Here is a 25,579-nt window from a genome sequence, read left to right on the forward strand (position 1 = left end):
TCATAAGTCATTCCTTTTAAACAAACCTAAACACAAACATTAACTTGTAAACTATGTAAAAGATTCAAAGTCAATGAACAATGATGAGGGGGTGGGGCCATATAATCTCCATGGAAATAAGACTTGCAAATGCCAATACATTTGCATACCAAAAATATCATTGACTAGCATTAGTGGTTCATCTTAAACTGATCTAATACAAACTTTAACATGTAAACTAAGCAAAAGTTTCAAAGTCAATAGACCATGACTGAAGGGGTGGGGCCAAATATTCTCCATGGAAATAAGATGTGCTAATGCTTATACAACTACATACCAATTAACATTGGCCTACCACTAATGGTTCCCCTTGAACTGACCTTATCACAAACTAATACATGTAAACTAAGCAAAAGTTTCAAAATCAATAGACCATGATTGAGGAGGCGGAGCCAAATAATCTCCATGGAAATGAGATATGCCAATGTTAATACAACTGCATACCAAATATCATTGACCTACCACTAGTAGTTCACCATAAACTAGACCTAATCACAAACTAATACATTGTTGACGCCGCCGCCGCCTGAAACAGCATACCTATGTCTCGCTTTTTGACTCCGTCAAGGCGAGACAAAAATGATTTGCAAGGTTCAGCTTGATACGACCGCAGAGGTCGAACCCTGAACAGTTGGTGCAAGTATGGACACTACATTCAAGCTTGATACAGCTCTGAATTTGGATTGTGATTAAATCTTTGACACAGCATATAGGTTTCTGACACCGAACAAATGTGTTCAAAGAACTGAAAAATTTGAAATCAGAAATTTACCAATTATGGTCCAATATCAAAACTCTAAATACACGGTTAGATTCAGCATATCCAAGTACACAAGTTTTAAAATAGGGTCACATCATCCAAAAAAAAATATATATATATACTTTTTCAATCATTTGGTCTTTTGGAAAATGTTGTTTGTGCTGTATTTAGACCCTTCTACCAAGAAATTTGATTTGCATGCACACGTATAAAAATTGCGGTTTTTATCCAACGCAATCATAGGTTTGAACTTTGTTTTCAATTTAGACTTGTATATATATATATATTTATATATATACCATTCTCAAATTTATACAGAATAACAAATAAACCTACCACCAAGTCCTTCAAAAAATTTCCAAAAAATGAAAAAAAAAAATTTCCAAAATATCATTCATCATGAAGACAATGTCTTTAAAAAATCTACAAAACTTACCTTTAATTATTTTTCAAAATATCTAATAATAATCAGTAAATTTCAAACTATATTTATACATAATTTCTATATTTAACTATGAATCGACTAACAATTTCTATTAAATGTGCATTCCAGCTATGAATTTGGATTGTGATTAAATATTTGACATAGCACTGGTTTCTGACACAGAATGAATGTTGTCTAAGAACTTGATACAAATTATAAGAAACATTTTTTTTTGGCCCTTAATTCCTAAACAGTTAGGACAATCCCAACCTTCCTTTTGTGGTATGGAACCTAGTGGTACAATTTCATAGAGATCCATACACTTATACTCAAGTTATTGTTTGGATACCAATACAGTTTATCAATCCCTTGTAATATTTACATAATAGAACAATACTAGTGTAATTTCATCAGAATCTGACAGAAAGTCTCTTTGATCAGATTGGATCTGGTCATAAATATCAAGATACCTGCTAAACCCTTTTCTATATACCACTCTGCTTTTTTGACATCACAGGTACACAAGCTTTCCCCATCAGGTGCTAACAGGTAACAGTTGTAGTATAATGGTCTTTGTCTTAATACATAAGCTCTAGTTTCTTTATCTTTTGCAGATATCTGGAAGGAAATATTTATTTTGTCTCTGTGTAATACTGTTGCTTTGCAGTTCTTGTATTTCAATTTTAACACATAACCATGTTAAGCTGCTTTAATGTTCATGCTTTTTTTTTATGTTAAGCTGTTTTAATGTTTAATTTATAGTTCTTTTTTTTGCGTTTGGTAATGATCTATTGAGTTGAGCCATTTGCAACTGATTGTTATAGATCTTATGTTGTGCTGTTACTTCACTGTCTCAGGTTAGGGGAGGATTGAGCGCTCACAAACATGTGAAACCCCCCTCCATTTTTTATGTGGCAGGGCTAAACATGTTTGTGAGTCAGGAGCCACTAAATCAGTTGTTGTCGTTGATTCATATCTCTTATCTCAAATTTTTTTTTGTATATTATTTTGTTACAAATTAGACTGCTTTCTTGTTTGAATTGTTTTACATTTTCATGACAGGCCTTTTGTTGCTGACTATACAGTATGGGTTTTTCTCATTGTTGAAGGCTGCACAGAGACTAATAATTGCTTATATCCACGTCATTTGAACTCAGATTCAAATAACCAATTACAATTACTTTGTTAAGAATACTGTGAAAGTACTTTTAATTGTGGGTATCAATTTTGTAGGTTTCAGCAAAAGTTACATGCACTTGGGTTCTTAAATTCATGGATTTTAGTTTTAGAGTGAAGAATTTGAAGCCATCAGAAACGAAAATTATTGAAAATAATCATATGCTGTTTTATAATGATTTGTGATACATTGCAAAAATAAGGTGTTCATTTTCACTTACTTGTTCGTTTTTCACTACTGACAACATTCATCAAATTTATAATAAATAATTGCTTTTGGAAATAAGCTGATTCATCTATGCTTACAAATTGTATATATTGAAGGAAATTGCATTTTAATTTTTGCACACTTGTAATAAGAAGTGAAGACACTAATTAACCTGAGATCAAATGATTAACTGATTAATGATCTTCAAAGTGTACATGTTACTTAAAGAAATGGGTTACATAAAAAAATGCTGCAAATGTACTTTGAATTGTAGAATTTATTCTTGTGAAATAAAAAAGCAACCCCAATATGATTTTTTGAAAATTATGAGGAGATAAAATGAACACTTAATTATTGCATATCATCACTGGAAGTCTGACTTTCATCAACCAAAACAATTTTTCATGAGAATTAAAAGGTTAAAAGTCGTACAGTTTAATTTTTTTTTCTGATCTCATCAATTAGAAATAGAGGCTACCAGGAGATCTGTGAATTTTAGGGTTAATAAAATGCTCTGCAGGGCGCAGCTTGATACAACCGCAGAGGTCAAACCCTGAACAGTTGGGGCAAGTATGGACACAACATTCAAGCTTGATACAGCTCTGAATTTGGATTGTGATTAAATATTTGACACAGCATAGGTTTCTGACACAGAATGAATGTGGTCTAAGAACTTAAAAATTTTAAATTGGACATTCACCTATTATGGTCCAATATCCAAAATCTAAATACATGGTTAGATTCAGCATATCAAAGAACCCCAAGAATTCAATTTTTGATGAAATCAAACAAAGTTTAATTTTGGACCCTTTTGACCTCAATGTGGACAAAGTTGATAACAGGGCCCAAAAATCAAAAATCTAAATACATGGTTAGATTCAGCATATCAAAGAACCCCATATATTCAATTTTTGTTGAAATCAAACAAAGTTTAATTTTGGACCCCGTTTTGGACCAACTTGAAAACTGGGCCCATAATCAAAAATCTAAATACATGTTTAGATTCAGCATATCAAAGAACCCTAAAAATTCAATTTTTGTTAAAATCAAACTAAGTTTAATTTTGGACCCTTTGGACCTTAATGTAGACCAATTTGAAATGGAACCAAAAATTAAGAATCTAAATACACGGTTAGATTCGGCATATCAAAGAACCCCAATAATTCAATTTTTGATGAAATCAAACAAAGTTAAATTTTGGACCGTTTGGACCTCAATGTGGACCAATTTAAAAACAGGGCCCAAAATCCAAAAACTTAATACACGGTTAGATTCAGCATATTAAAGAACCCCAAGAATTCAAGAATAAAACCCCATTGAAATTGATCAAGAAATAAGCAATTTATACGAAGTATCTTCTTTTGCACAATACTGTGCAATTAAATATTTCTTGCTATTGCGCAATACTGTACAATTGACAATTTCTTGCTATTGCACAATATTGTGCTATTGCGCAATACTGTGCTATTGCGCAATACTGTGCAATTGAAGATTTCTTGCTATTGCGCAATACTGTGCAATTGAAGATTTCTTGCTATTGTGCAATACTGTGCAATTGAAAATTTCTTGCTATTGCACAATACTTATTATATAATAATTTACACATCCTGTTTGGTGTGTATCTCCTACCATATCATTATTATTTGCTTTTAAATATAAATCAGAAATAACCAACTTAAAATGGAAAATTTTAAAAGAAAAAAAAAAAAGGAAAAAAAGAAAAAAAAAGAAAAAAAAAAAAATCCCCCCCCTCCCCAAATTTTTTGAACCCCCTTATGATTCATCACCCCCAAACTCAATCCCAGCCTTCCCTTTGTGGTATGGTACCTTGCAGTACAATTTCAGAGAGATCCATACACTTGAACACAAGTTATTGTCTGGAAACTAGAAAAATGCTTATTTTTGGCCCCTTTTTGGCCCCCAATTCCTAAACGTTTCGGGCAATTACTCCCAAACTCAATTCCAGCTTTCCCTTTGTGATATGGAACCTTGTAGTACAATTTAAGAAATATCCAAACACTTACACACAAGTTATTGTCATGAAACTAGAATAATGCTTGTTTTTTGCCCCTTTTTTGGCCCCTAATTCTTAAAATTTTGAGCCAATTACCCCCAAAATCAATTACAGCCTTCCCTTTGTGATATGGAACCTTGTGATACAATGTCAGAGAGATCCATACACTTACACACAAGTTATTGTCTGGAAGTTACAAAAATGCTTATTTTTGGCCCCTTTTTGGCCCCTAATTCCTTAACTGTTGGTACCATAACCCCCAAAATGAATCCCAACCTTCCTTTCGTGGTATTGAACCTTATGGTAAAATTTCATGGAGATCCATTCACTTAAACTAAAGTTAGAGTGAGAAAACCAATGTGTCTTGGACGACGCCGGACGAGTAAGACGACACCAACGTCATACCAATATACGACCAAAAAATTTTTAATTTTTGCGGTCGTATAATAACAAATCAAAGCGCGAAAGCGCTGTAAAGGCAGTTAATTACAGGTTGTGTATTTTTAGTCCAGTTATATCATTATCTTGCATAGTACAGTGTACTTACACTGTATCAGAGGTGGCTTTCAGTATTTAAGATTTAGAGTTCTCTAATGATATTGAACAAGTTTTATGAATGTCATATTCTGAGCACTATATGAAGGCGTTTGTTCTCACTTGTTTATGAACTTGTGCATTATGTCCAGTTTGTACCTTTTTTATCTATGTTTATAGTCTAATTAGTTATCAAAGGTACCAGGATTATAATTTAATACGCCAGACTCGCGTTTCATCTACATAAGTATCATCAGTGACGCTCAGATCAAAATAGTTATAAAGCCAAACAAGTACAAAGTTGAAGAGCATTGAGGACCCAAAATTCCAAAAAATTGGGCCAAATACGGCTAAGGTAATCTATTCCTTGGATAAGAAAATCCTTAGTTTTTCGAAAAATTCAAAGTTTTGTAACAGGAAGTTTATAAAAATGACCATATAATTGATATTCAAATACTGTTTAAAATAGTTAGGCATTTTCTTTTTAGTAATAAGTAAATGTTATCAACTGTATTTTATTCAACTCTGCAAATGTGGTTTGTTACTGGTAAGTATGGATGATAGTTGTTTCATTGGCAATCATAACACATCTCCTTATTTATATAATGATCTATATTCAACGACCTCAGGTACAGAAAAAATGTATGTAACTAAACTGTGATGGGAAACCTTTGACTTCTTTCTTTTATATAAACTTTTGATTTGGTACCATAGAACTATGTAGAATAAATGTACATTGCAACATGTCAACTCTTTCAATGACAATACTTTTTCAGAAACTATAACTCAAAGCAAAATTATATTTCCAATTTTAAAGTAATTTATGAATGAATAAAATGCTCCGCAGGGCGCAGCTTGATACGACCGCAGAGGTCGAACCCTGAACAGTTGGGGCAAGTATGGACACAACATTCAAGCTTGATACAGCTCTGAATTTGGATTGTGATTAAATATTTGACACAGCATAGGTTTCTGACACAGAATGAATGTGGTCTAAGAACTTAAAAATTTTAAATTGGACATTCACCTATTATGGTCCAATATCCAAAATCTAAATACATGGTTAGATTCAGCATATCAAAGAACCCCAAGAATTCAATTTTTGATGAAATCAAACAAAGTTTTATTTTAGACCCTTTTGACCTCAATGTGGACAAAGTTGATAACGGGGCCCAAAAATCAAAAATCTAAATAGATAGTTAGATTCAGCATATCAAAGAACCCCATATATTCAATTTTTGTTGAAATCAAACAAAGTTTAATTTTGGACCCCGATTTGGACCAACTTGAAAACTGGGCCCATAATCAAAAATCTAAATACATGTTTAGATTCAGCATATCAAAGAACCCTAAAAATTCAATTTTTGTTAAAATCAAACTAAGTTTAATTTTGGACCCTTTGGACCTTAATGTAGACCAATTTGAAAACAGAACCAAAAATTAAGAATCTAAATACACGATTAGATTCGGCATATCAAAGAACCCCAATAATTCAATTTTTGATGAAATCAAACAAAGTTAAATTTTGGACCCTTTGGACCTCAATGTGGACCAATTTAAAAACGGGGCCCAAAATCCAAAAACTTAATACACGGTAAGATTCAGCATATTAAAGAACCCCAAGAATTCAAGAATAAAACCCCATTGAAATTGATCAAGAAATAAGCAATTTATACGAAGTATCTTCTTTTGCACAATACTGTGCAATTGAATATTTCTTGCTATTGCGCAATACTGTACAATTGACAATTTCTTGCTATTGCGCAATATTGTGCTATTGGATATTTCTTGCTATTGCACAATACTGTGCAATTGAAGATTTCTTGCTATTGCGCAATACTGTGCAATTGAAGATTTCTTGCTATTGTGCAATACTGTGCAATTGAAAATTTCTTGCTATTGCACAATACTTATTATATAATAATTTACACATCCTGTTTGGTGTGTATCTCCTACCATATCATTATTATTTGCTTTTAAATATAAATCAGAAATAACCAACTTAAAATGGAAAATTTTAAAAGAAACCCCCCCCCCCCCCTAAATTTTTTGAACCCCCTTATGATTCATCACCCCCAAACTCAATCCCAGCCTTCCCTTTGTGGTATGGTACCTTGCAGTACAATTTCAGAGAGATCCATACACTTGAACACAAGTTATTGTCTGGAAACTAGAAAAATGCTTATTTTTGGCCCCTTTTTGGCCCCCAATTCCTATACGTTTAGGGCAATTACCCCCAAACTCAATTCCAGCTTTCCCCTTGTGATATGGAACCTTGTAGTACAATTTCAGAAATATCCAAACACTTACACACAAGTTATTGTCATGAATCTAGAAAAATGCTTGTTTTTTGCCCCTTTTTTGGCCCCTAATTCCTAAAATTTTGAGGCAATTACCCCCATAATCAATTACAGCCTTCCCTTTGTGATATGGAACCTTGTGGTACAATGTCAGAGAGATCCATACACTTACACACAAGTTATTGTCTGGAAGTTACAAAAATGCTTATTTTTGGCCCCTTTTTGGCCCCTAATTCCTTAACTGTTGGTACCATAACCCCCAAAATCAATCCCAACCTTCCTTTCGTGGTATTGAACCTTATGGTAAAATTTCATGGAGATCCATTCACTTAAACTAAAGTTAGAGTGCGAAAACCAATGTGTCTTCGGACGACGCCGGACGACGCCAGACGACGACGACGCCAACGTCATACCAATATACGACCAAAAAATTTTCAATTTTTGCGGTCGTATAAAAAAGGAGTTCTTAATTAAGAAATAAACTGATTCGCTGAGCGCAGCTGGATACACCCCCAGAGGTCAAACCCTGAACAGTTGGGGTAAAAATGGACACAATATTCAAGCTTGATACAGGTCTGAATTTGGATTGTAATTAAATATTTGACATATTATAGTTTCTGAATAAATGTAGTCAAAGAACTTGAAATCGGTTATATGAATTGAATTTATATTCAATTAAAGATTTCTTTCTGTTGTGCAATAAACTGTGCTGTTGTGCAATACTTAATAAATCTGTTGCCAGACTATAAACAAATAAAGTTCAATTTCTTCTCAATGTCATATTTGAAATTTATGAAAATCTATAGGGAGATTACATCAATAGCTATAAATAATTCACCAAAGTTTCATGCGAACTGCTTAAAGCATTTTTGAGTTGTTGTCCAACAACAGTGCACACGCTGAAATGTCTCGCCTTCTTTACTAATCACTGATATTATGTTGATAGTCCTTAATATAAAGCTTTATCACAACTGTCACATAAACTTAACATTAACCAAGAAAACTAAACATTGACCAATGAACCATGAAAATGAGGTCAAGGTCAGATGAACCATGCCAGGCAGGCATGTACAGCTATCAATTCTTCCATACAACAAATATAGTTGACCTATTGCTTATAGTTTAAGAAAAACAGACCAAAACACAACTAGATACGCCCGCAGAGGTCAAACCCTGAACAGTTGGGGCAAAAATGGACACAATATTCAAGCTTGATTCAGGTCTGAATTTGGATTGTAATTAAATATTTGACATATTATAGGTTTCTGAATAAATGTAGTCAAAGACCTTTAAATTGGTTATCTGAATTGAATATGCAAATAAAGATTTCTTGCTGTTGTGCAATACTTAGTAAACCTGTTGTCAGACTATAAACAAATAAAGTTCAATTAATTCTCAATGTCATATTAGAAATTTATGAAAATAAAAAGGGAGCTTACAACAATAGATATAAACAATTCACCAAAGTTTCATGAGAATTGGTGACAGCATATTTGAGTTATTGTTCGAAAACTGGAAAATCACCCCTTTTTTTAATGAATAAAACCCCATAACTCAGAAATGTAAAATGTAAAATTTATAAAATTATAAAGGGAGCTTACATCAATACATACAAACAATTCACCAAAGTTTCATAAGAATTGCTGAAAGCATTTTAGAGTTTTTGTCCGAAAACTGGAAAATCCCCCCTTTTTTATGAATAAAACCCTGTAACTCAGAAACATAAAATCTAAAATTTATAAAAATCGAAAGGGAGCTCATGTCAATAGATATAAACAATTCACCACAATTTCTTGCAAGTTGGTGAAAGCATTCTTGACTTATTGTCCGAAACTGGAAATCCCCCTTTTTTTAATGAATAAAACCCCATAACTCGGAAAAGTAAAATCTAAATTTTATAAAAAATGAAAGGGAGCTCACGTCAATAGATATAAACAATTCACCAAAGTTTTCTGCAAATTGGTAAAAGCATTTTTGAGTTAATGTCCGACATGTTGACGACGGACGGACAGATGGACAACGGTATACCATAATACGTCCCGTAAACGGGCGTATAAAAACTTAACAGAGCAATGAATTGTGAAAATGAGGTGAAGGTCAAATAAAACCTGCGCGACTGACATAAAGATCATAAATTATTTCCATACACCAAATGTAGTTGACCTATTGCATATAGTATTAGAAAAAAATTCGTAAGGGTTCCGCGGAACCCAGTGTCTCGCCTACTTTTTCTGTTAATCGCAGGCTCAACAAAAATGAGGAAGTAAATCAATAAAAATATTCCTCTTGATACTATCTTTTGATTGTAAGAAGCTTCTGTCCAAGTTTGGTAAAAATCCAGGATAGTTTATGAATCTAATAAATGTTTAAAAACTTTAACTGCAGACTGAATGTAATGTTAACTGGAAGAAAACAAAATTTCCTTCTAGATACTAGCATTTGATCATAAACAAGCTTCTGTCCAAGTTTGGTACAAATCCAAAATAGTATAAGAAAGTTATTAAAATTTTAAAAACTTTAACCACAGAGTGAATGTGTTGTTTCCTGGCAGAAAATCTAAGTCCATTTAAAAGTAAAAAATAGAAAAAATGGATTTATTTTTTTTACAAAATTTCCTTCTAGATACTAGCTTTTGATCATAAACAAGCTTCTGTCCAAGTTTGGTACAAATCCAAAATAGTATAAGAAAGTTATTAACATTTTAAAAACTTTAACCACAGAGTGAATGTGTAGTTTCCTGGCAGAAAATCTAAGTCCATTTAAAAGTAAAATAAGGAAAAAATGGATTTATTTTTTTACAAAATTTACTTCTGGATACTATCTTATGATCATAAACAAGCTTCTGTCCAAGTTTGGTACAAACCCAGGATAGTTTAAGAAAGTTATTAAAATTTTAAAAACTTTAACCACAGAGTGAATGTAATATTTCCCGGCAGAAAAACTAAGTCCATTTATAAGTAAAATACTGAAAAAATGGAATTTTATTTTTACAAAATTTACTTCTGGATACTATCTTATGATCATAAACAAGCTTCTGCCCAAGTTTGGTAGAAATCAAGGATAGTTTAAGAAAGTTATTAAAATTTCAAAAACTTTAACCACAGAGTGAATATTTGTGGACGCCGCCGACGACAACGACGACGCCGACGGAATGTAGGATCGCTATGTCTCGCTTTTTCGACTAAAGTCGAAGGCTCGACAAAAAGACCAAAACTCAAAATCTTAACTTTGACCACTGAACCATGAAAATGAGGTAAAGGTCAAATGACACCTGCCAGCTAGACATGTACATCTTACAATCATTCCATACACCAAATATAGTAGACCTATTGCATACAGTATAAGAAAAACAGACCAAAACACAAAAAACTAAACTATTACCACTGAACCATGAAAATGAGGTCAAGGTCAGATGACACCTGCCAGTTGGACATGTACACCTTACAGTCCTTCCATACACCGAATATACTTGACCTATTGCTTATAGTATCTGAGATATGGACTTGACCACCAGAACTTAACCTTGTTCACTGATCCATGAAATGAGGTCGAGGTCAAGTGAACACTGTCTGACGGGCATGAGGACCTTGCAAGGTACGCACATACCAAACATAGTTATCCTACTACTTATAATAAGAGAGAATTTAACATTACAAAAAATGTTAACTTTTTTTTCAAGTAGTCACTGAACCATGAAAATGAGGTCAAGGACATTGGACATGTGGCTGACGGAAACTTCGTAACATGAGGCATCCATATACAAAGTATGAAGCATCCAGGTCTTCCACCTTCTAAAATATAAAGCTTTTAAGAAGTTAGCTAATGCTGCCGCCGCCACATCACTATCCCTATGTCGAGCTTTCTGCGACAAAAGTCGCAGGCTCGATAAAAACTGGAAAATCCCAATAAAACCCCATAACTCAGAAATGTAAAATCTAAAATTTATAAAATTCTAAAGGGAGCTTACGGATTGATAATTTAGTCTTAGATGCAAGATTTTTTTATCAGTTGTTAGTGGCTTTGAACTAGCTGTCAGTAACTGCGAGTACTCTCAGATCTGTACTTAGTGTCTTTTTGTTGTTTGGATGTACAACTACCCGACCACGTCCACTTGTATTTGTATTTATCCATCTGATGAGTTAAGCCTCTTTCAACTGATTTTTATAGTTCGTTCTTATATTGTACTGTTACACCACTGTCCCAGGTTAGGGGGAAGGCTGGGATCCCGCTAACATGTTTAACCCCGACACATTCTGTATGTACATGTAATGTGCCTGTCCCAAGTCAGGAGCCTGTAATTCAGTGGTTGTCGTTTGTTTATGTGTTGCATATTTGTTATATTCGTTCATTTTTTGTACATAAATTAGGCCGTTAGTTTTCTTGTTTGAATTGTTTTACATTGTCATTTCGGGGCCTTTTATAGCTGACTGTACGGTATGGGCATGTAATTATAAATATATATATATCAGAACAAAATTCATTGCGTCACTTTTATTTCTGCATCCATTGGCACAATACAAGTTCTAAAATTACACAACATAAAACAACTAAATGTTATTTCAGATGAAAGTTTTGTTTCAGTTCCATTCATAGGATTTGTTAGAATTTTGTATGTTTTGCCAAGTCCAATAATTCGCTCTATGTGCACATGTTAATTGGAGACTTTTCTATCCCGTATAAGAGTTTTGGAACTAATTCTGTTTCTTTTTTTGAAAAAAGTTAGCAAAAAAATCTTGCACATTTAAACCTTTGTCTGCCATCACACTGTCACCTGGATGGCTGGATCACATAATTGAACTACATTTTGTATTCTACATCTTTCAACTATTTCATAGTCACTGGTAGAACCAACATATGCATTAGAGACATAGTTGACTAAACCACCAGGCGTCGAACATACAAGTATTTTCAGTGTTTCTGTTTTTATATGATGAAAAGGTTGCCTGAGCTCTAGGAGCTTTAGTTTTATCACGGGATATTTTGTGCTGTCAATAATAATCCAAGTCGTAGGAAACTTTAATTTGAAGTTGGATGGCGAAAAATGCCTGACTAAACCACTAGATGGCCAAGTGTTAGCCTCACACCACTGTTTAGGCATAAAAACAATCCATGTATACACAATATTCTTAACACTAGATTCAATCTAGAATCTAGAAAGTTCAAAGTTGGTTGTATAATGCCTCAATTTCATCAAAATCATAAAAAAATTGATTTTCAACTGACACCCTATCAATTTGAAAATATATGTAATACAGTATCTCAAACAATGTGCTGTTGGACCAAGTGTGGTCAAAACAAATAAAAATTTAGTATACAACTCTAAACTGGTATAAAAATGCATGGCTGTGTCACATGTCTTCATTTCAAAATTCTCTGCTGAAAACATAGACATTGATGGTGTTTGCGTAATTCCATCTTTGAAGCTCAACATTAGCTCAGCAGTTGGTGGTGGACAGTCATAAATCCTTTCTGCAGTATGAATGACTTCTTCAGGAAAACCAACTTTACAATCAAAACTTTCCTCTAGATTTCTACTACAATATTCATCAAGTTTAGTTCTTTTGTTTTCACAGGAAACTGCCCTGATTTTTCTTTTTGCGGACGATTCAGTCTCTTGCTTGGTCCAGGAAAATAGGCTGGGAATGGCAGTAGACTTAAGTCTCTGTATGGTGGGTTTGCGCCCTGAAAAAGGTTATAAAACATTAGTTTTTTGATAATTAAATGAACTTCCATTAGCAATGTATACTTTGTATTACCTGGCGAAATATTAACTAGATTTATTCATTACAATCTGGATAAAACTATGTTTGCCTGATTCAATGTATGTTATGTAAATCCAAAGGACAAACAATGAGAGACTTATGCAACAAACGTACATTGTTTGTACCTAAATAACTATAATATTGATGAGAGCATGTCATTGTTTTGTTCCTGTTAACATTGTCATTGATATTTTTCAAGAAAGTCTATGAGGCATAGCTTATGCATTCCTGTCATTACTACATTAGCATAATTACTGCTAAAATAATTCTCAGTATGATATACCTCTTGTAAGAAATCATTATAACTGTAGCAATCACCAAAAAATCTCAAACAGATCACATTGAATCGTAATCCAAAAATTATGACGTCTTGAATTAACCACCCCCTTTTATTCTAAAACGATAATTGCGGTTGTAAACAGACTTTGGTTTATTCGCATGGCGATTACATATATAACTATATATTTCAAAAAGAAAATAGAGTTTTACCATGAATAGTTTCCTGCACGTAGTCTTTTTCAGTAAAATGTGCCTTGCAAACAACAGCTGATTGAGATGGACTCCACGATGAAATCGTGTTCTCGTCCAATCTGTGTTTGGGCCATGGCGATGATCCAACTTTACCTTCTTTTTAAGTCATTTGGAAATGCTTGCCTCCTCTTAAATGACACCCAGGTACACAACAACAAGTACTTGGCATCGTTAATTTAAAATGTAACTGAAATAGTTGCACAGTGCAGAAACCGGAAGTTGAGGAACAGGATCGGCTACCACGGCGCCACCTATTCAGGAACGATAATTTGCTACTTTATATAACTGCGAAATAACAATAACGTTAGACGGGTTCACGTGCATAAACAGAAATGCGCTTTAAATTGTATAATATAATTAATGTTCAGTCGACTCTTAATTATTATATCAACGACTGAAATGATTTATAAACATCTAGATTGCAGATAACACTCGAAATTAACACGAGCTCTTTCCACACGGAATTCAAATAATTCTAGTTTGTCAATCGGTTGACTGCTTATAATGCAAAATACTAATATATCAAAAGTTTTTAAAACTAACAAAACACAATGATCGTTTCTCTATTTCCCAATGTAAATGAAATGAAACAAAAAACATTTTATATCGCAATAAGAAGAGGAGAGAATTCAACATTTCCGGATCTACTTGGAGCCTAATGACCCCCCACGTAGATAAGTTGGATATCGCGGAAGGAAGGATTAACCCGGCAACTAGAAAGGCATTAAAGCACTGCCTTTAAAAACTTTAGGGCAATTAACTACTAAAGTTAAAGACCCCTTTATATAGTGGATTATTGAATTTTTGCAGTTTTCTGATTCAAATACATCAAAAGTATAGATAGGAAAATGAAAATCATAAAGGTAATTCTTCTTTATCATAGCAGCGGCCTTGTTGGACAAGTGGTCTAAGTAGTTCAACTACAGCATCACTATAATAAAATGCTCCACTGGGTGCAGCTTGATACGACCACAGAGGTCGAACCCTGAACAGTTGGGGCAAGTATGGACACAACATTCAAGCCTGATACAGCACTGAATTTGGATAGTGATTAAATATTTGACACAGCACAGGATTCTGACACAGAATGAATGTGGTCTAAGAACTTAAAATTTTTTAATTTACCGGTAGCTATTCAAACCATATCATTATTATTTGCTTTTATATATAAATCAGAAATAACCAATTTAAAATGGAAAATTTGAAAGAAAAAAAAAAGGAACCCCTCCCTCCCCCAATTTTTTAAACCCCCTTATGATTCATCACCCCCAAACTCAATCCCAGCCTTCCCTTTGTGGTATGGTACCTTGCAGTACAATTTCAGAGAGATCCATACACTTCAACACAAGTTATTGTCTGGAAACTAGAAAAATGTGTTTTTTGGCCCCTTTTTGGCCCCTTATTCCTAAACGTTTCGGGCAATTACCCCCAAACTCAATTCCAGCTTTCCCTTTGTCATATGGAACCTTGTAGTACAATTTCAGAAAGATCCATACACTTTCACACAAGTTATTGTCATGAAACTAGAAAAATGCTTGTTTTTTGCCCCTTTTTTGGCCCCTAATTCCTAATATTTTGAGGCAATTAACCCAAAATTCAATCCCAGCATTCCCTTTGTGATATGGAACCTTGTGGTACAATGTCAGAGAGATCCATACACTAACACACAAGTTATGTCTGGAAGTTACAAAATGCTTATTTTTTGCCACTTTTTGGCCCCTAATTCCTTAACTGTTGGTACCATAACCCCCAAAATCAATCCCAACCTTCCTTTTGTGATATTGAACCTTATGGTAAAATTTCATAGAGATCCATTCACTTAAACTAAAGTTAGAGTGCGAAAACCAATGTGTCTTTGGACGACGACGACGACAACGAATACGCCAACGTCATACCAATATACGACCGCAAAAATTTTTGCGGTCGTATAAAAACCCATACCGTATAGATGGCTATAAAAGGCCAACAGTTAACTCTGAGTTAGTTAGTTCACCTCCAATCTTAATTGACAAGGATTGTCAGTTTTCCTGCTGAAGGTGGTGATTCTCTCAAGGTACACCGGCTTCCACTACCAATAAAATTTTAACGCCACATAATAGCAAATAGTGCTGAAAGTGGTGTAAAACACCAAAAACCAATTGACCAATCTTTACCAATAGCAAGAAAACATACCTCTTCATCATTTGTTAGTTGTGGTCCTTTATAAGCAGGATTTTTAGAATTCCATGGTCCCCCAACATTAACATCTACTGTCCCTTGTATCAAAGATCTTGTAAATGTCCAAAATTCGGTTTCATCAACAGCTGTGAAAATATCTTCTATATTTATATCTGGTTTCTTGCCCCACATTTTGGCCAAGACTAAGTTCATAAATATATCTACACCTACTAATGCATCATTGGCTGCATACTCTATCTAAAATTAAATTTTTTTTTTTTTAAACCTATGATAACCTTAAAATCTCAGTATAGCACCAATGCACCATACACAATCAGTTCCTACATGAAAAAGGTAGATGATTTATTATATAAAAGAGTGGACTATTGACTAAGATGTAAACCAGGTGGGTGAATCTTTGTATTCTCTGAAGACTATTGATGCCTTTTATATTGGAAATAATATTCATAGTTCCAAAGTACAAGATTGTTAGGTAATAATCTATCTGTCTATAGTAAACTTTTGTGAGGAAAATTCTTCCAACTTTAAGTGTCAGCCTTTTTTGTTAATGTAAGTTATATGCCATGATATTTTATTTTGTAAAGATGTATCAATAAAATTACTTAATTCTTATAATTAGAAACTTTTCAAAGCATGTGAAAGAAGAGATATATATAAAACTAGGCAGGTATCTTGAGTGAACCACAAAGTAAAAACTATGTACAATATATAGTTCTCACATCAGTAAAATATATTTCTCAACAGTTAACTAATGTAATAAATGGGGAATGTGTCCATGGGACACAGATGATGCCCCCGCTTGCATATCATATAAAGTTATAAAGGGACATAACTGAAGAACAGTAAAAGTGACGCACCCAAATTTGTACTTGATCTGAGTTTTGTGGTGGTTGAGGCTAACTTAAGTTAGAGAACAGAAACGAAAAATTCAGCAATTTTTTCCATTTGTAAACAGGCATAACTCTAGAACGGTAAAAGTGACACCACCAAAATTTAAACTTGATCTGTATTTTGTGGTAATTAGCATTGTGTATAAGTTTCATAACATTTGGTTGAGGCAAACTAAAGTTAGAGAAAGGAAACAAAAAATTCAGCAATTTTTATGTTTATAAAGAGGCATAACTCAAGAAAGGTACAAGTGATGCCACCCAATTTTATACTTGATCTGTATTATGTAGTAATAAGCATTGTGTATAAGTTTCATAACATTTGGTTGAGGCAAACTAAAGTTAGAGAATGGAAACCAAAAATTCAGCAGTTTTTATGTTTATAAAGGGGCATAACTCAAGAATTGTAAAAGTTACACCACCCAATTTCGAACTTGATCTGTATTATGTGGTAATTACGTTTCATAACATTTGGTTGAGGCAAACTAAAGTTAGAAAACAGAAATTCAGCAATTTTTCCATTTGTAAAGGAGCATAACTCTAGAACAGTTATAGTGACACCACCAAAATTCAATCTTGATCTGTGTTTTGTGGTAATAAGCATTGTGTAAAAGTTTCAGAAACATTTGGTTGAGGCAAACTAAAGTTAAAGAACGGAAAAACCAACTTTGGGACGTACGGACGGACGTACAGATGTACAAGGGTAAAACTTAATGCCCCCTCCGCTACTGTATAAATCATATTTACCTGTTCTTGTGATAAATCATCAGCTTCCCAGTCTCCACATCTTATATGGTTACTTTTATCTAACATTACTCCTAATATACTCTCAGCTTGACCCTGTAGTCCTTTACTACGACTAAAAATACACTACTGGATAAGTTTTATTCATCTCTAATAGTCAACATTACTAGCATGAAGAGTACCTTTCTAAACTATAAACTTTTATGTGTGTTATCTCATAATTTATGCAATAAAGGGTATTGTACAAGTTTCATGTTTGTTTTTCCCATTTTGTGGTAAACCAATCATAAAGAATGTGCTTTGATTTATAAATAAGACACCATCATGTCTATTGTAGATTTGTAACTATTTAGAGTACTTGCCGAAGCCTATCTTGTTTAACTATGTCAGTTGATGTAATATACCAGAGGCTCTATTTGGGGTGGGTTTTTTAATTTGTTGGTTTATGAACCCACCAACCTGATTTTTGCAATTTTTTAAAGAGAAAGAAAAAAATTGTAGTTTGGTGTTTTTCTATTCCCGCTATAAAGTTAGAATCTTAAACACTTAGCTCTGTACACACTGAATGAACTACAAAAGACTACTGAACAAATACTATTTTAACATACCAGGTGTATATTCCTCTGACTCTATTAAGGACATGTCTTAAATCTACACATCCTTCAACTACTAGTCCATAATCCAGGTGAAGTTTTTTGCCATCTTCTTTCACTGCAACCCCTACTTTCAGTATGCTAAAGACAGTAAACACAGAGATATAAAATTTCAACTTCAAATTTATCTTGAAACAGTCTCATTAGTCTAGCCTTCCAAATTTTAATGTGTAGACTAATCGTATATTATTTACAATTTACAATCTGAATGATATTTCAAAATTCTATCATAAAAAAATCAATAACAAGAAATTGTTGCTCTTATTAATACCATTATGTGGTGTCATTGTAAGATAGGAAATTAGCATATTTTTTCAGATATCAAACAAGGATTGTAAATGATAATTCTGAATGTTCATCTATTCATTTCTGTCAGCTGACAGCAGCATTAAAATTTTAGCATTCATCCTTATTTCAAATCACACATTTTCCAGAATGTATCAGCAATCAGGGCCAAACAAAGTGACATCTGCATCATAAACTTTCAATAAATCAATGTATATTCTCACAACTTTTCATAGTGTCTGTCATAGGACATAAATTGGTTGTTCAGTTTTGTTCAGCAGTTTGTGTGTGATCTTTTGTTGGTGCATGGGTGGGCTTTTGTTTTATCTTGAGTTTGCTTTATGGTATGAGGTTAATATCAGTGATATACAAGTTTTGCCTTTGTCCATTGATCTTTTGTTTATAAGCAATCTTGTTCTTGCTTTTTGGCCCTAGGTGACTATCTGCATCACATCTGGTTTGCCTTTGTCTGTGCCCATTTGTTGTAGTTCTGATACTAAAAAATAATATTCCTTAAAAAATTCAAGATCATTGAAAAGAACGTACCTTTTATCTGCTAATATATCTTGCAATGATTTGGGAAAAGAGTCCATTCGATCTAAACGAATCAATGCACATTGTCCAAGTGGTGTTGCTAATTGTAACAGAGCAACAGGACGCCTCTTACCACTGAAGGACACCCATTCACAATCTAGTCCTAAAACCTGAAACACAAATTTAGAACATAATTTTTTGAATATTGAGGACTCACAATACTATTTCATGAAACAATATGAGCAATAATATTAGCAATACTTTTTTGAATAATAATGGACTAAATATTTTGTAGCATTTAAAAAAGAAATTGTTTGTGATTTAAAAGGCACTGTGTTCCCAATAATCATGCAAATTTAATAAAAATATGAGAAAAGATATCTTTCTTAAAATTTATTTGAAGATTCACCACCTAAGCATTGCAAATTTTGAAAGTCATAGAGTTCCATACCAATACATCTTTTTCTCAATTAGCTCTTACGTCATGTACAAAAGTTCTACCGGTAGTGAATATGGTACTGTAAATAGCTGTATTTTGTTCAAATACTATTGACTCATGATCAATGAGTATTTATACTTTACATTTTCCCATTATCATGTCCTTAAATGAATTTTGTGCCTCAAAAAACTAACCTTTTCAATTCTGACGGTATTTATAAAACTTTCGTAATCTTCAACAGTGTCTATAAGGAATATTTCCTTTTTCCTTTTATATGGTTTATACTTTTCTGTGTCTTTAAATCTTAAATATAAATATGCTGCCAAGCCTGAAAAATTCAATTCCAAATGTTAAAAGGAAAAATATCTTCATCCTGAATATGCATAAAATATTTGTGTCTGACCGGACAATAAGAAAACAACAATTAATCCAATGGTTAATATCTTCATTCTTGGTTCTAAACAAGACTGCATTTTGTACAAATAATAAATAAATTCAAAATGATGATCAATTTTGTAGCAGAAACAGTTTCTGAAATATCAGATAATACATACACTAGAGTTGTACATTACTGCTGGTTACAAGTTTTTACATTACCCATTTCTTGTACTTAAAAGCAGTTGAATATAAAAAAAAAAGAATTTAAATAAAAATTAATAAACTGCTTCGCCAAGCGCAGCTGGATACGACTGCAGAGGTCCAACCCTGAACAGTTGGGGCAAAAATGGACACAATATTCAAGCTTGATAGAGGTCTGAATTTGGATTGTAATTAAATATTTGACATATTATAGGTGTCTGAATAAATGTAGTCAAAGAACTCGAAATTGGTTATATGAATTGAATTTATATTCAATTAAAGATTTCTTGCTTTGTGCAATACACTGTGCTGTTGCGCAATACTTAGTTAATCTGTTGCCAGACTATAAACAAATAAAGTTCAATCTCTTCTCAATGTTATATTTGAAATTTATGAAAATCAATAGGGAGATTACATCAATAGCTATAAATAATTCACCAAAGTTTCATGAGAACTGCTGAAAGCATTTTTGATTTTTTGTCTGAAAACTGGAAATCCCCTTTTTTTATGTATAAAACCCTGTAACTCGGCGAAGCAGTTTATTGCTATTTGTCCTCTGTAAAAACAAAATTGCAAGACCTACTACAAATACAGCTGACAAAACCCAAGCAAGAATTTTCACATGTTATGAAAAAATATAGTCTTTGCATAAAAATATCAAATCTAGGGGTTTAACATCAAATGGGCTCTTTAAATATGGACACCATAACAGCTACGAAAATATCTAATGTCAATACCAAATGTTCTTGTCAAGAAGGAGTCAAATAATCAAAATTCTACAAGTACGTTCAATGTGAAAGTTCTGTTTTCACCCCTTAGCCCCTTTAAGAACTACTAAACCACTATAATACAAAACAATTTTTGTTTATTGTCAGAATTCATGGAGTTGTAGTGTTTAATGAAAGAGATTTGATCTGCCATGAACAGGATTAGGACAAAGCCTTAGATGAGTGGTAACAAATGTTTGAAGGAGTATTAAAAATAAAAGCTACATTTTCAGTGCTAAAAATCAGTTTTTGGTTTTATATTTCAATTAGAAAGTGCACAAACATGTATAAAAATAAGAAGATGTGGTACAATGTATGATTGCCAATGAGACAACTCTCCACAAAAAACCAAATGACATAGATAGTTAACAACTATAGGTCACCATACAGCCTTTAACAATGAACAAAACCCATACTGCATAGTCAGCAATAAAAGGCCCCGAAATCACAAATGTAAAACAATTCAAACAAGAATGTGTCCATAGTACATGTAGTACATGGATGCCCCACTCGCACTATCATTTTCTATGTTCAGTGGACCGTGAAACTGTGGTCAAAACTCTAATTTGGCATTAAAATTAGAAAGATCATATCATAGGGAACATGTGTACTAAGTTTCAAGTTGACTGGACTTCAACTTCATCAAAAACTACCTTGACCAAAAACTTTAACCTGAAGCGGGACAAATGGACGGACAGACAGACGGACAAACGAACGGATACACAGACCAGAAAACATAATGCCCCTACTACTATCGTAGGTGGGGCATAAGAAAACTAATGGCCTGATTTATGTACAAAACAATGAATGAATAAACTGCTTCGCTGAGCGCAGCTGGATACGCCCGCAGAGGTCCAACCCTGAACAGTTGGGGCAAAAATGGACACAATATTCAAGCTTGATACAGGTCTGAATTTGGATTGTATTAAATATTTGAAATATTATAGGTTTCTCAATAAATGTAGTCAAAGAACTTGAATTGGTTATATGAATTGAATTTATATTCAATTAAAGATTTCTTGCTGTTGTGCAATACACTGTGCTGTTGAGCAATACTTAGTAAATCTGTTTTCAGACTATATATATACAAAGAATTAGCAAAATAAATTGTGACCCCCAATTTTTTTCTTTGGAAAATTGACAATTTCTTAGATATGTTGAGGAAAAAAATATGACCCTCCCAAAAATTTTTGTTTTACCCACCCCTCCCCACCCCCCCCCCCCCCCCCCCCCCCACTCCGAAAAAAATAATATTTAAAGAGAATTTTCTTTTGATGAAAAAAAATCCCCCCCCCCATCCCCTTTCCAAAAAAAATAATTTTGAAGAAATTTTCTTTTTGTAAAATGTGGTACAAATTAAGAGACATCCATACACTTAAACACAGGTAATTGTCTGAAAACTAGAATAAACTGCTTCGCTGAGCGCAGCTGGATACCCCCGCAGAGGTCCAACCCTGAACAGTTGGGGCAAAAATGGACACAATATTCAAGCTTGATAGAGGTCTGAATTTGGATTGTAATTAAATATTTGACATATTATAGGTTTCTGAATAAATGTAGTCAAAGAACTCGAAATTGGTTATATGAATTGAATTTATATTCAATTAAAGATTTCTTGCTTTGTGCAATACACTGTGCTGTTGCGCAATACTTAGTAAATCTGTTGCCAGACTATAAACCAATAAAGTTCAATCTCTTCTCAATGTTATATTTGAAATTTATGAGAATCAATAGGGAGATTACATCAATAGCTATAAATAATTCACCAAAGTTTCATGAGAACTGCTGAAAGCATTTTTGATTTTTTGTCTGAAAACTGGAAAATCCCCCTTTTTTTATGTATAAAACCCTGTAACTCGGAAACGTAAAATCAAAAATATATAAAATTCTAAAGGGAGCTTACGTCAACAGATATAAAAAATTCACCAAAGTTTCATGAGAACTGCTGAAAGCTTTTTTTAGTTATTGTCCGAAAACTGGAAAATCACCCTTTTTTATGAATAAAACCCTGTATCTGGAAACGTAAAAACATAAAAATCAAAAGAGAGCTCATGTCAATAGATATAAACAATTCACCAAAATTTCTTGCAAGTTGGTGAAAGCATTCTCGAGTTATTGTCGGAAAACTGGAAAATCCCCCCTTTTTTAATGAATACAAGAGTGCACATGCTGAAATGTCTCGCCTTCTTTACTAACCATTGATATTATGTTGATAGTCCTAAATGAAAGCTTTACTACAACTATTACATAAACTTAACATGATCCAAGAAAATGAAGTCAAGGTCATATAAACCAAACAAGAAATACATGTACACCTTACAATCATTTAATACACTAAATATAGTTGACCTATTGCTTATAGTTTCTAAGAAACAGACTTAACCAAGAAAACTAAACATTGACCAATGAATCGTGAAAATAAGATCAAGGTCAGATGAACCATGCCAGGCAGACATGAACAGCTTACAATCCTTCCATACAACAAATATAGCTGACCTATTGCTTATAGTTTAAGATAAAATGCTCCGCTGGGGCGCAGCTTGATACGACCGCAGAGGTCGAACCCTGAACAGTTGGGGCAGGTATGGACACAACATTCAAGCTTGATACAGCACTGAATTTGGATTGTAATTAAATATTTGACACAGCAAAGGTTTCTGACACAGAATGAAAGTGGTATAAGAACTTAAAAATTTTTAATTTACCTATTCAAACCATATCATTATTATTTGCTTTTATATATAAATCAGAAATAACCAATTAAAAATGGAAAATTTTAAAGAAAAAAAAGGAAAAAAAAATCCCCCCCAAATTTTTTGAACCCCCTTATGATTCATCACCCCCAAACCCAATCCCAGCTTTCCCTTTGTGGTATGGTACCTTGCAGTACAATTTCAGAGAGATCCATACACTTCAAAACAAGTTATTGTCTGGAAACTAGAAAAATGCTTGTTTTTTGGCCCCTTTTTGGCCCCAAATTCCTAAACCTTTAGGGCAATTACCCCCAAACTCAAACCCAGCTTTCCCTTTGTGATATGGAACCTTGCAGTACAATTTCATAAAGACCCATACACTTACACACAAGTTATTGTCCTGAAATTAGAAAAATGCTTGTTTTTTTGCCCTTTTATGGCCCCTAATTACTAATATTTTGGGGGAATTACCCCCAAAATCAATCCCAGCCTTCCATTTGTGTTATGGTACCTTGCAGTACAATTTCAGAGAGATCCATACACTTGAACACAAGTTATTGTCTGGAAACTAGAAAAATGCTTATTTTTGGCCCCTTTTTGGCCCCTTATTCCTAAACGTTTTGGGCAATTACCCCCAAACTCAATTCCAGCTTTCCCTTTGTGATATGGAACCTTGTAGTACAATTTCATAAAGATCCATACACTTGCACAAGTTATTGTCATGAAACTAAAAAAATGCTTGTTTTTTGCCCCTTTTTCCTAAAATTTGGAGGCAATTACCCCCAAAATCAATCCCAGCATTCCCTTTGTGATATGGAACCTTGCGATACAATGTCAGAGAGATCCATACACTTACACACAAGTTATTGTCCTGAAACTAGAAAAATGTTTGTTTTTTGCCCCTTTTTGGCCCCTAATTCCTAAAATTTGGAGGCAATTACCCCCAAAATCAATCCCAGCATTTTCTTTGTGATATGGAACCTTGTGGTACAATGTCAGAGATATCCATACACTTACACACAAGTTATGTCTGGAAGTTACAAAAATGCTTATTTTTGGCCCCTTATTCCTTAACTGTTGGTACCATAACCCCCAAAATCAACCCCCACCTTCCTTTTGTGGTATTGAACCTTATGGTAAAATTTCATTGAGATCCATTCACTTAAACTAAAGTTAGAGTGCGAAAACTAATGTGTCTTCGGACGACGTTGCCGGACGACGACGACGCCAACGTCATACCAATATACGACCACAAAAATTTTTTTGCGGTCGTATAAAAAACAGACTGAAACACATAAACTTAACTCTGAGCAATGAACCGTGAAAAAGAGGTGAAGGCCAAATAAAACCTGCGAGACTGACATGTACATCATAGAATATTTCCGTACAACAAAAATAGTTGACTTATTGCATATAGTATAAGAAATAAAATGCTTCGCTGGGGCGCAGCTTGATACGACCGCAGAGGTCGAACCCTGAACAGTTGGGGCAAGTATGGACACAACATTCAAGCTTGATACAGCTCTGAATTTGGATTGTTATTAAATATTTGACACAGCATAGGTTTCTGACACAGAAAGAATGTGGTCTAAGAACTTGAATTTTTTTAATTTACCTATTATGGTCCAATGTCCAAAATCAAAATACATGGTTAGATTCAGCATATCAAAGAACCCCATATATTCAATTTTTGTTAAAATCAAACAAAGTTTAATTTTGGACCCCAACTTGGACAAACTTGAAAACTGGGCCCATAATCAAAAATCTAAACACATGTTTAGATTCAGCATATCAAAGAACCCCAAGAATTCAATTTTTGCTAAAATCAAACTAAGTTTAATTTTGGACCCTTTGGACCTTAATGTAGACCAATTTAAAAAACGGGACTTAAAATTAAAAATCTAAATACACGGTTAGATTTGGAATATCAAAGAACCCCAATAATTCAATTTTTGATGAAATCAAACAAAGTTTAATTTTGGACCCTTTTGACCTCAATATGAACCAATTTGATAGCGGGGCCCACAAATAAAAAATCTAAATTCATGGTTAGATTCAGCATAACAAAGAAC

At 33.5% G+C, this 25,579-nt stretch overlaps 1 protein-coding gene and 1 long non-coding RNA gene across 3 annotated transcripts in view; both read right to left on the reverse strand.

The window, feature by feature from the left end:
- The window catches only part of LOC127735640 (exonuclease 3'-5' domain-containing protein 2-like), a 97,580-nt gene that overhangs the window by 62,310 nt on the left and 9,691 nt on the right, over window positions 1-25,579 (reverse strand). For both annotated transcript variants that reach the window (XM_052245873.1, XM_052245874.1), the window contains exons 2-7: window positions 19,663-19,796; window positions 19,042-19,199; window positions 18,166-18,291; window positions 17,561-17,672; window positions 15,921-16,163; window positions 1,694-1,841 (exon numbers count right to left, since the gene is read on the reverse strand). In XM_052245873.1, the coding sequence (XP_052101833.1) occupies window positions 1,694-1,841; window positions 15,921-16,163; window positions 17,561-17,672; window positions 18,166-18,291; window positions 19,042-19,199; window positions 19,663-19,796 (921 nt within the window). The remainder of the gene's footprint in view (window positions 1-1,693; window positions 1,842-15,920; window positions 16,164-17,560; window positions 17,673-18,165; window positions 18,292-19,041; window positions 19,200-19,662; window positions 19,797-25,579) is intronic.
- On the reverse strand, window positions 11,932-13,831 carry LOC127735649 (uncharacterized). Its single transcript, XR_007998544.1, has 2 exons — window positions 13,707-13,831; window positions 11,932-13,137 (listed from the first exon to the last, which is right to left on the reverse strand). It is a non-coding gene; the product is annotated as an uncharacterized LOC127735649 (long non-coding RNA).

This window comes from Mytilus californianus, unplaced genomic scaffold, assembly GCF_021869535.1.
Source record: "Mytilus californianus isolate M0D057914Y unplaced genomic scaffold, xbMytCali1.0.p SCAF_3, whole genome shotgun sequence".
Classification (NCBI taxonomy): Eukaryota; Metazoa; Mollusca; class Bivalvia; order Mytilida; family Mytilidae; genus Mytilus; species Mytilus californianus.